At 54.9% G+C, this 11,553-nt stretch overlaps 2 protein-coding genes across 2 annotated transcripts in view; one reads left to right on the top strand and one right to left on the bottom strand.

Moving 5' to 3' along the window:
• Positions 1-3,037, top strand: part of VOLCADRAFT_107771 (uncharacterized protein) — a gene marked incomplete at its 5' end in the record, with an annotated part of 10,046 nt that extends 7,009 nt beyond the window's left edge. The window contains 3 exons of the mRNA XM_002957659.1: positions 656-830; positions 1,348-1,433; positions 2,225-3,037. Of these exons, the coding sequence (XP_002957705.1) occupies positions 656-830; positions 1,348-1,433; positions 2,225-2,371 (408 nt within the window). The 3' untranslated portion in view covers positions 2,372-3,037. The remainder of the gene's footprint in view (positions 1-655; positions 831-1,347; positions 1,434-2,224) is intronic.
• Positions 3,038-5,677: 2,640 nt separating this feature from the next.
• Positions 5,678-10,436, bottom strand: VOLCADRAFT_119757 (uncharacterized protein; the record flags this gene model as incomplete). The annotated part of the gene is made up of 6 exons (XM_002957631.1): positions 5,678-6,070; positions 6,474-6,563; positions 6,864-8,543; positions 9,096-9,338; positions 9,713-9,818; positions 10,348-10,436. 6 exons carry the CDS (start codon positions 10,434-10,436, stop codon positions 5,678-5,680), a joined length of 2,601 nt encoding a protein of 866 aa, XP_002957677.1.
• Positions 10,437-11,553: the final 1,117 nt, after the last annotated feature.

The following is an 11,553-nucleotide window of genomic DNA, read 5'->3' as shown; positions in this document are numbered from 1 at the left end:
AGGAAGGGGGCGATGCATCGGGGGCGTGGGGGGGAAAACCTTGAGAGCGGCGGGGACGCGGTGGCGTTGTGTTTTTAGGTCGTGTGGCGCTGCTCGTTTCCGGTATGTGTACTGATGACACATTGTAAATTTCTCTTTTGTAGTTTTAGAAGGGAGGGGCTACCATCGCGCTTATGGCGACGGCGGGGCCGCGCCTGGTCTCGTGAAAAGGTGTTGGTGGCGGTGAAGGATTTTTATGCAGCAGGGGGCATATGGGCAACGCGCTGGTGTGCCGCTGCGCCAATTCTTCCTGTTGTATGGTTTTCCAGCCCGGCGCACGGCCTGGAAATTTTCGATAGGGAGGATCTTACTGTGACACTGATGAACCGTTTGATTTGGTATTTTCGTCGTTCTTCGGTTCGGTGGTACGGCTTTTGCAAATGCCAACCGATTGGAACATACACAAGCGTAGTCCAATACAGAGACAGGTATATATGTTCATTACACATATTTGAAGGAAGTGACTGGCAGTATGGCTTGTGTTTTGAGGCAGGCGAGTTGCGCTCGCCCTTTATTTCGGTCGGAGATGCGCACACCGCAGCAGACGCTGTTCCATCTAGTTGCTTCGAGTAGCTCGAGTAGTACCGTGAGGGCCGTGCCTCGGCACAACTCGCAGCACTTTGTGGAAAAGCAACGTCTTACCGGTCTAGCCAGGGCCACAGTTAGTTTTGAGGCGGCCAGGACTCAAGGAGCACCGGGCGACGAGGACTCGAAGCAATTCGCAATTGCGATCGCACGTGTTGTAGATGAGGTGAAATGCTCGGATATTGTGGTTCTCGACGTTGCGCCAGGTGCGCAGTTTCAACAGAACGGAAGCATGCCGACAAATAGTGCAGGCCGATGTTCTTCACATGCTTTTTCCTTTCCCCTGCGATGCATATCTTCTTTAGTTGTGAGCTGGACAAGTTTTTTAGTTGTTGCCACGGTGTTCAGCAAGCCGCAGTTGCTTGCGGCGCTCGCTCGCGTGGAGAAGGCCGCCTCAGAGCAATTCGGACGTGCGCGGCTCAATCTGCCCGGGTCTAGTCCTTGGGAAACCTTGGTAAGGCTTGTGATGTGATGTACATCTCGTATGTATGCCTGCCTTGGCTTGCCCCGGATGCCGTATAGGACAGTGCTGACATGTCCAGCGTTGTCGTGAAATGGTTTTATTGTATCACAGCAACTACACCTTCATTGGGTCTCACAACTCTTTCACTTGTCTCGGTCGCTTCGATCGTTGACTTACGCTGCACACGTCCATCGTCCCCGGTCGGCCCATCCTTCCATCCTTCCGCACAACTCCTTACCAATCTCCTACTATTGCCTTAGGAATGATTTTGATTATTCGAATCACCGCACAGGATTTTGGTGATGTTGTGCTTCACCTCTTCACAAACGAGCAGCGGGAGTACTACGTGAGTCGGGATGCGGCAGCGGGGAAACTGTGTTAGGCGAGGGGGGGGGGGAGGGGGAGACTTGTCCACTTGCACGAGAGAGAGAGTATTTGTGTGTTATGTATGTTTGCATTTGGGGATTAGGCGGACGGGCGATGCCGTCAAGCCTTGCGCAAAGGAGGATTGGAAGTAGGGACCGACAAACAGAAAGGAAAAATGTGAAGTAAATATTTGGAGACATGCCGATGACCCAGATGGGATGGAACCCGAATTCGTGTAGGACCGGACCCACGTTAGCGGCTGGTGGGCTGTGAGGATTTGGATTTCGAATGTACCAAATTCAAAATTGGGGATTTGGGTCAATGGTTTTTTTTGCTTCTATATCCCCTATGGAACCGGGGACGGGGTTGAGGACGATGACCCAGATGGTCACAGAGGGCGTGTATCGATGGGATGGAGAGGGGGCGGGTCAGGATGGAGAGTGACGATACAGGACCCCAACAATAAAACAGAACAATATAATGTTTAAAGCTCGCAGAGAGGGAGGGAGAGAGAGAGAGTGTGTGTGTGTGTGTGTGTGTGTGTGTGTGAGAGAGAGAGAGAGAGAGGGGTTCTTCGGAATCCAGATCTGGTAACCTTCGAATTCTACATGGAGGTCCAAATGGGATGTGTGCCCGCGCCGGATAGAGCCCAGATGTTGCCCAGATAGCGCCATTCAATGCCATTGTGTCACCCATGCCACCCCAATCAGCTTGCTGAGCAATCATTAGATCAACCCCCCCTTCTTCCGGATTTTCCAACCGGCCGTTCAGGACATAGAGTCGTTCTACGCGGCAGCGGAGGAGGTGGAGCTGCCTTTCGGTCAGCCGGATCAGGGGGCCCCCAGTGGTCGGTCGGAGAGCGGCAGTGGCCAGTCTTCCAGCACCAGTTCAAATCCTACTTGGAGCACCAAAATCTGATTGTCGTAATTTGAAAAAGCCTGCCAAAGCACGCAGAGGGGGAGGAAGGGGAGGCGGAACAGAAAAAACAAGCCGCTCTCTCCAGGCTGAAGAGAGGCTGAAGAGAGGCTGAAAGTACGAGGAGGCCGTGATGCCCGGGTGTCCACAGGTCTCTGTCAAAACACACAAATGTATTTTCCTGGGATGGGGATGGGTGGCTGGGGTGATGGTGATCTCTCCCAACGCTCTCGCAGGCGTGTGCGTGCATCGGTCTGTCGGTCTGTCTGTCCGTCGGTGGATGTGTTAACTGCACATGTGGTCCCTCCTCCGTGCTTGGGAGGAGGGGGAGAGAGAGAGAAGAGAGTGACACTCATCATTACTGACTGACCGCCTGGCCGTCTGGCTGGCTAGAGAAGGGAGGATAGATGGATGGTGGTGGTGGTGGTGGTGGTAGTGCCGGTACTGCTGCCTTCCCTCCTTTCATGTGTACCCCGCTGCGCCACTGCGGAGGGGTACCAAATTTCTGAAAATTCAAAGGATGTGCTTGCAAGCAAAGAGTAGGCACACATACACACATATTTGAGGCTGTCTCTTGCGGTAATCGACCCCCCGGGGCTACCGCCGGTACTTTCCTGTGCTCATGTCCCCCGTATTAACCTGTGTAACCTCGTGGCTCTGCCGAAGCTGAACGGAACAAACGAGCTGTGAGAGAGCGACAAAGGGGAGCGCGGGGACTTGGCTGCCAACGGCCCTTACAGTGCAGGAGTGAAGAAGATTCTGGTGATTACGCACGCGATGTGGAGCGGAGCGGGGCTCCTAGCAGCTACAAAAGCTGAAGCTCTACTGAGTGAAAGGCAGAATGCTCCCGAAACGCGCGAGTGGAAATGCAACAAGCTCGACACTCGACCGCGGTTGTAGACAGTCGCAGAGAACCCCAGACTCCGACCAGGATACCATCGCTTCGCTCCATCGCGTCAAGTCAACTATAGATTTAATACATTAACATTAATAATATGTTTTTAATTCGGGATGGATGGGATCGATGTACGTGCGCACGAGGGTCAAGATGAGCAGCAAAAAGCTGCATGCATCTGTGCCTCTTCACCTCCGCACCACACATACACGCATACACACACGCTCCCGCAACCTCAATGGCCATCACTCTGCAAAGGTTACAACCACTTTCGGCGACATCTCCCCCTGGGCCTGCATACCATCGAGACCAACAACGCCACCACCATCACCTTGTGGCGCCTTCCCCACCGTTACATAGTTGAAGGCAAACCGGATCTAGGGCACACCACTCAGAGCAACTGCGTCCCTCGAAAACAGAAATCTCCAGCCTCCCTAGACTCGCCACCACCACCACCACCAGGATGCACTTTGACCGGGACCGTCATTGGGAAGTTTTCGGAGCCTTGACATATAATGAATTCACAAAAGCAAAGCCAGGTATTTTATTATTTCAACGACGCGGACGAGAGGACGGAAAAGCGGGTGAGGGACACAGGCATTAGAGCATCACGCGAACATTTCCTGCTGTAGTGCCTCATCATCATCATCACCACCATCATCATCATCATCGTCGTCGTGACCGATTTACCGGCCCTGACTGCATCATCACCCTCAGCTACAGCCTAATACCTTCAGCAGCCGCAGAGCAGCAGCAGTAGCAGCAGACCGTTAGCGTAAAAATCATCCCCTGCTTCCGCCCCTCACCCTCTGCACCTATTGCTTGCGGAAGCGTACTGGGAAAGGGGTTCAGTCCCAGGAATTAAAAAGAATTTAGACAACCCTGCATAATACCCTCGAAGGAAGAGGGGGGAGCAGAGCAGCCCGTGCCTGTTACGTTAAGGAGCCTCACATCACACACAATAATGTACGAAAGGATGAGTGAGACGACGAACGGACAGACAACAAGACAGACAAACAGACAGACAGATATGTAGGATGGTCAGGTACAAGAGAGAAGGCCCCCCCGAAGAACGGGCCATTTTAGTTTTTTTTGCTACGTTTGCACAATACATAATAATTTATAATACATAACAATATAGTATTAACAATGATATACAATAGGGAACAAGGCCCCCTGGGGAGAAGCCGTATATGGACATACAAAGATTTGAAGAAGTACGACAGCAGGTAGGGCTGTTATGACCACCACCAGCACGTGTGCAAAAAATCTGAAAGCAAGAAAGGTTTCAGATTTTAAAAAATCATTTAAAAAATATGTTTTGAAGGGAAGAAAACAGACACAGCGACGCCACGTAGGTACTTACGGCACTTACGCGAGACGCCACAGCCCCCCCCCCCGGGGGAGAAAGGAGATCATTTGACTCCACACATCAGAGTGTCTAATGAGGTGTGTTCAGGTGCTCTCCGGGGGAGGGGGGATTCCGTCGCGAACCGCGCGAGACACACATCCTCCGCGACACATACACACACACGCGCCTGCTACACGACACACACATACATACGTACGCGCACATTCCACACGGCTGCAGAGCCCCATCCCTTACCGCGCAACGGTATCACGAAAAGGACATAGTAAGTCACATTACTAGCAGAGGTAAAAAGAGGAAGAATAGAACACTTTTGTTATCTTGCTCACCACCTGGCCCTGACACTGAATGCAAACTGTCGCCCCCGCGCGCCTGCGGATGTTTCCCCCACCAGCTACCCTTCCATCTCCATCTCCATCTCCATCTCTTCCCCCCTACCCCCCGTGAGAACCACAGAACCCCAAAGCATGCAGCATGTCTTTGATCTCCCTCCTCCCCCTCACCACTCCTTTCCGTACTAAGCTACTGCACCGCCCGGCCTTGCTTACATGCACATGCACCTACACCAATTTCCCCCCCAGGCATACAAACATATACAACACAACGTACAACTGAATGGCAACAAAACAACCTCTTCACAACAAATCACAACAAATCCAACAAATTAACAATAAATAGATACAAGGAATTTCGTAGGGTTTTAAAACCCCGCTTCTTCTCTCTCTCACACTCCCCCTCTTATTTTCTCCCCCTCCCCCTCTCCCACTTCCTTTAGGCGCTTCTCTCTCTCTCTCTCTCTCTCTCTCTCTCTTCTGATCTTTGACAAGATCTGCGCAAACCACCAAGGCTGGAGCCCCCAACCCCGAGCACCGCCAGGGGGAGGGGGAGGGGGTGGTGGGGTCATGGAGGGTCATGCACCCGGTTACCATAGACATAGACACACCAGCAGCACCAACACCCCCAGAGCCAATGGCAAGGTGACAACTCAGCTGTCCCATTCTACATACATACATACACCCCCCAATACACCCCCCCCCATGTCCCGTCAACTTATCACACAGCAATCCGGGCAGCCTCGGGACGGCGACGGCGACGGCGCTGTGTTCATCTGGACTCGAGGGCTCCGGCCGATACCGCTGTTGCCGTTGCCGTTGCCGCCCCGGCCGGCAATGGCCCTGCCGCCGCCCAGCCGTACAACACTACCGCCGGTACCGCCGCCGCCGCCACCACCGCCGCCTCCGGCTCGCTCAAGCTCCTTTTTTATGGCCTCAAGCTGCGCCACCACCTCCTTAATGGCGGGTCGTAGGACGGGGTCCTGATCCCAGCATGCGCAGATAAGGCCCCACACGGGGCGGGGGATGGCGGAGGGGCGGGAGGGACGGTAGCCCTCGGACACCGCCTCCGCGTACTCCCTGGGCTGCAGCAGCGGCCTGGACAGCTGCCGGCGTGTGAACGTGTATGTGTATGTGTATACGTATGTATGTATGTGTCATGAGCATGTGGCGGTAGGGAAAGAGGGGAGGGGGAGGACGGGGAGGGGAGAGAGATCGGGAGGGGTTATTAAGGTGTTAGGTGTGGATGGGGGGGAGGGGGAATATGAAGGGGGGGGAGAGAAGCGCCATGTGCGTTTGTGCATAAGAGGGGTTGGCGGTTGGGCGGTTGGGCGGTTGGACCCCTCCCTGGGCTACCTCCAGCTACCTCCAGCTGGTAACAAACCAATCCGTATATAATTACCCCCCCCCTTTCCCCCCCGGGTCAAGTCGGGGTGGGGCGGGGTGGGATCCTGACGCCCCTTCCGTACATCGCCGCCGTACTACCCCCGTACTACCCCCGGAGCTTACCCCCGTCACGCGGGTTTTGAGGTGCGTCACCATCAACATGGAGCGACTGAACAGCTCGTACAGCAGTACACCGAAACTGAACACGTCAGCCTGTACGTGAGGGGGTGAAGGGGAAAGGGAGGTGAGGTGAGGGGCCCAAGGCATGGGGCCGCTGCAATGGGCGCAAAGCAAAGGTTGTAGTACGTGTACGGCATGAGCCAGGCAGACTTTGAAGAACATTTTTTAAAGAGTAGCACATTTTTATGCTACAGCAGTATTGATAAGAGAACATAAAGAAGCCTTCGTGAATACCAAAGTCATTTCGCAACCATAATGCGGCATGAAGCAACATAAAACATATACGTGTGTGTATGTGTGCTCGCCGCCGCCGCCGCCGCCGCACCCGCCCACCTTTTCATTGTACGGCAAACCCTGGAACACCTCGGGCGCCATTGACATGTGTGAGCCCGTCACTCCCGTCAGGCGGTACACTGACTCGTACAGTACAGAGGGCTCGTACGGCAGGAGCCTCGCCTGGGCGGCGGTGGCGTTGGCTGCCGATGGAGGCGGCGGCTGCGGCGGCGGCTGTAGCAACGTTACGTTACTGCCCGGCGGGACAGCTGACGGCACGGAAGTGAGCGGCGACCGTTGTTCACACACCGGCGACTGCAGGTTAGTTTCCCCCCCACCGCCGCCGTCACCGCCGCCGCCGTCCGCCGCCGACACCGCCGTCACCACTTCCGCCGAGCAGCCTCTGCTGATCCCGGCAGGTCCAGGATCTTCGCCACCACTTCCGCCGCCGCCTTTGGCGTCGACGCCGTCCATCCGAGAGCCCGGTGGCGGTGGCGGAGGCGGTGGCGGAGGCGGGGGCGGATCCGACAGCGCAGCCGCCCCCGAATTCACAATCAAGGTGACGCAGCTAGACACCACTGCCGCCGCCGCCGCCTTCGTCGGAGCTGCCGCTGCCGCCGCGTCAGATAGCTGCCCGGTGCTGTCCATGCGGCTTGGATCCAAAAGTACGGCGACACTGCCCCTGTCGCCCGAGGACCAGTTCGGGGTGGCGCAGGTGGCGGTGATGACGGCGGCTGCAGTGGATGCGGCGGGGCGGCGGGGCGGCGACGACTGGGGCAGGGCCAGCGGCGGCGGTGGCCGCGGCGGCGGCGGCGGAACCTGCGGAAGATCTTCTCCTTCATCGAACTGTGACAACTGTCGTACCGGGGACGCGCCGCCTTCACAGTCGTCGTCCTCCCCCTCTACGCTGCGTCCTGACGGCTGTTCCGCGTCCTGCACTGTTGGTCGGGGTGATGACGTTGGTGACGGTGACGGAGCCAACACACGGCGCGAAGCTCCGCTGCCTTCCGCCGCCGCCGCCGCCGCCGCCACCACTTCCGCTAATCTACAATCACCACCATCCGCCGCCGCCGCCGCCGCCGCCACCACTTCCGCTAATCTACAATCACCACCATCCGCCGCCGCCGCCGCCACCACTTCCGCTAATCTACAATCACCACCATCCGCCGCGGCCGCCGCCGCTGCCTCCGAAACCGACGCGAGCAAAACCACACGATCTTTACAAGTCGGGTTGCGCAGCGGTACTGACAGGCCGCTGAGTTCAAACGGCGCTAAGGGGAGAACGATGCTGCTGCTGCTGCAACTGCTACTGCGGCAACCAGCGCAGCCGGTGTCGCCGTCCCTACTGAGCCTCCCCCCATCTTTAACGCGTATAGACCATGATGATTTCTGCGGAACCATGGGGTCTGCCTTCCCATCATCTAAGAAAAGCAGCTCGGCGTTGCGGTTTCGGAGCCCTGGGGATTTAGGATCCACCGGCATCAAACGATTGGATCCTGCAAGCCGCGCGAAAAAGGGCCCGGGAGCGCTGCTGGAGCTGCGACTACTGTCATCATCGCCGTAACTGCAGCCGCCTCCGGAGTATGTAACGCTCTCAAAAGCTGCAGAGAAAGGCCTCATTTCGCCCCCGCCCGGGGGAACGGAAGTGCTTGTGAAGGGCGATGCCGCCGAGTTGCGGGAGATCCTGGAGGCGCGGAAGAGATGTTGTTGGCGATGCTGATCCGGAAGATGCGCGGGAACCTGCAGAACAGGAATGGAAGCGGAAATGTAGGGTGGAATTGTAAGGCACGGGAACCGAGGGATGAAAAGCCCTGATTGCCGGAACGTTTTGCACGTTCATGCCTGTTCATGCTTCCAATGCATCCCAAAGTGTTGTGCTTTACGCAAAGAATGTTTTGTCGCTGTTTCACTTGGGAGTACATAATCGGTAAAGCAAGAAATGCATACAAAATCAAAAGCGGCTAGTCGAGAAAGCGCAACAGTTTGCGATGTCCGGAACGGCCGGGAAGAAAACGCGGACAACGATGAATCCATGAAAGGAAGCTGCACTTCGTTTTTTCACAAACTGAACTTTCAGATCCTATCCCTTACACGTTTGTGCACTTCCAAGTATTATGAATTATGAGTTCCATGAATTCCATGAATTCCATGCACTTCCAAGTATTATGAATTAAATATACTAGGGTTGCATTCTTTAGTTCCCCTTTAGGAAAGTCTTCCCCTTGTCATCAGTCATCCCCTAAAGGGGAGCCAAAGTCTTCCCCTTCGGAAAACACTAAATAAACTACTTACCACGTGAAGCCCGAGGTCCACAAGCTTTGCCATCTGTGCCGTGGCTCCATCTCCATCCGACTCGGCCTTCAGGAGAACGTTTTCCAGTTTCACATCCCGGTGAATAACAGCGGGGCTGAGTCCGTGCAGGTGCGCCAGCGCGCTCGCAACTTGAATACTCCACGTCAGTGCCGTAACATCGTCATACATGAATTTCCATGGCCTTATCGCCTGTGTACGCAGAAGTCCGGACAGAGACCCGCGCTGCGGCAAGAGGAAGGGAACAGCAGGACAAACAAAGTTGCAACAAGGCAGCAACGCTCAGCTGCATCAGTTCTTGGGTTCGAGACCGTAGGAGGAGGAGGGGGAGGAGGAGGCGGGGACGGCAAAGGAGGGGACGGGGGGAAAAAGACGACGACCGACGACGCCTTGCATTCCTCCTTCGTACTTTTCGTACTTCTCCACATCCGAACATCCGGCGTAACAGCTCGAGCTAAATCCCCTTCTAAAGTACACAACGAAGCACACATACGCTCAGTCTTAAAAGAGACAGACAAACAGACACACGCACATGCACGCAGATTACAGACACACATACAGATGGGCATATAGACAGACACACAGACAGACAGACACACCTCCAGGAGCTCCAGGACCAGGGCCGGTGCGGGGGACGTATACCCGGGGAGCAGGCCGGGAAAGCTGGGGGGCAGTTCGAGTACGGCAAAGCAGCCAGGTAGGAACCTGCGCGAGGTTGGCGGGCAGGCATGGTGCACCGTATGTCAGTCCCTGTAAAGTTCGTAACCTTTACAGTTAAGAGCTGGAAGCGCAGCAGCAGGAGTACGAGTGTGTACGAGTAGTGTGTGCAGGGGCGTTTGTGAACTTGTCTGCTTGTCTGTAGGTAGTTGTGCATGTGTGCAGGGTGGGGGGGGGGTTGGGGGGGAGGGGGGGTAAAGAGGTGGCGTAATGCACCGCATATCGGTATCGGACTTCTCCCCATCCCCCATTTTTTTGCTGCTGTTAAGTACACAGCAGCTGTCTTTCCATTAGTGCCCGTGAAGGCTAATAGCAAAACGTAGTTTGAGGCACATTCGTCATGATGCGCAGCGTGCGGCCCCAGCACAGCACACAGCACAGCACCACATGTTGTCGCACGCAGCTGGTACCTATGCGGGTTGCGCATGAGAACGTCGCCCTCTCGTATAAGCATTGCAGCGGGACAATTTGGTCGGTCCCGCTGCGACGGGCGGTTGGCGTGATTGGGCAGGAGCACCTGCCAATAAGGTGGAAACAGGGGGATTGTGGGGGTGAGGCGATGAACAGACCAGAACAAGGGAAGACCAGGACCCCCGGCGCAAACATCAGGGTTCGCTATCGTGTGCATCTATCATGCACTGCTTTTATAAGACCTTTTCCTTTTTGTATCTTACGAGATGAAGAAAGGAACAGTCGAATTTCCGTTCTTGGACCAATACGATCGGACCAGAAATGTCGCTCTTCCCCAGGCAGCTAGAATGAATACTCAGATGTTTATGGTGTAAATAATTGATACAGTGTTGAATGAAATCGATTCGTGATATTTCCTGTCTTTCCTTTTATGAATGCGTTTCGCGCAGTTTCGCTCACCTTGATAGCGCAAGGCCGGCCTTCCCATGCTCCTTTATGAACTGCTGCGAACGAGCCGCAGCCTAGTGGTCTTCCACTGAGTATTTTTAGCTTCCGTAGGCGACTGGTATCAGCTTGCGCAGCTGATGCCATTTTCACTGCGATGCCTGGTGGTAAGCAGGTAAGCAAAGAAACTCATAAATTCAATGCAAAATGCAACATATAAATTATGGGCCGCGCGGAAAAAGTGCAATTGGTGTGGGCCCGGGCGCGTCTGCTCCGCAACCATGTGCTTGGGCCCGTAACCGGAGGCCTTTGGCCTTGCGTATCATGCCGCCCATTTGGAGTTGCGCAGCCACGTACCTACTTATTGTCAGAATAACTCAATAAAACCGATGTAATATGTAAGTCATTCAGCACTGACGGGATATCTGTAATTACTTCCTCGCGCAAAGTCGACGACCACGTGGCTGCATGACTCACTCCCATCACCTATAAAAGAATAGACCTGTAAAAATTTAGTATGTTGTTACACTTGAGGTACACAGGTGTTGCATGTGCAAATCATATACCTAGCCAACGCTTGCCAACGCGGCGCCAACGCCGACAGCCGGAAATGAAGTAGCCAGGAAACTCGACGTACGTTTCGGGTCAAATTATTCTTATGAAGATCAAGGATGTTTATACAACACATAGCAGTGCCGCGAAGTGATGCTCTACGGTCGGCAGATTCCATGGGCCGTTGCTTGGCGGTTGCCTCTTCGCTTCGCAGCATTTGCCGTTAAGGTAAAACCGATGTGCCAACCAGCTCGCAACCATAAGTTTTTCCACAGTAGAGTTAAATTATTTATACCTTGAAGGCGAAGGCTTTGGT

The sequence above is a fragment of the Volvox carteri genome (assembly GCF_000143455.1).
Source record: "Volvox carteri f. nagariensis unplaced genomic scaffold VOLCAscaffold_77, whole genome shotgun sequence".
NCBI lineage: Eukaryota > Viridiplantae > Chlorophyta > Chlorophyceae > Chlamydomonadales > Volvocaceae > Volvox > Volvox carteri.
Note: the sequence above shows the minus strand (reverse complement) of the source record. Positions and strands in the feature narration are given on the sequence as shown.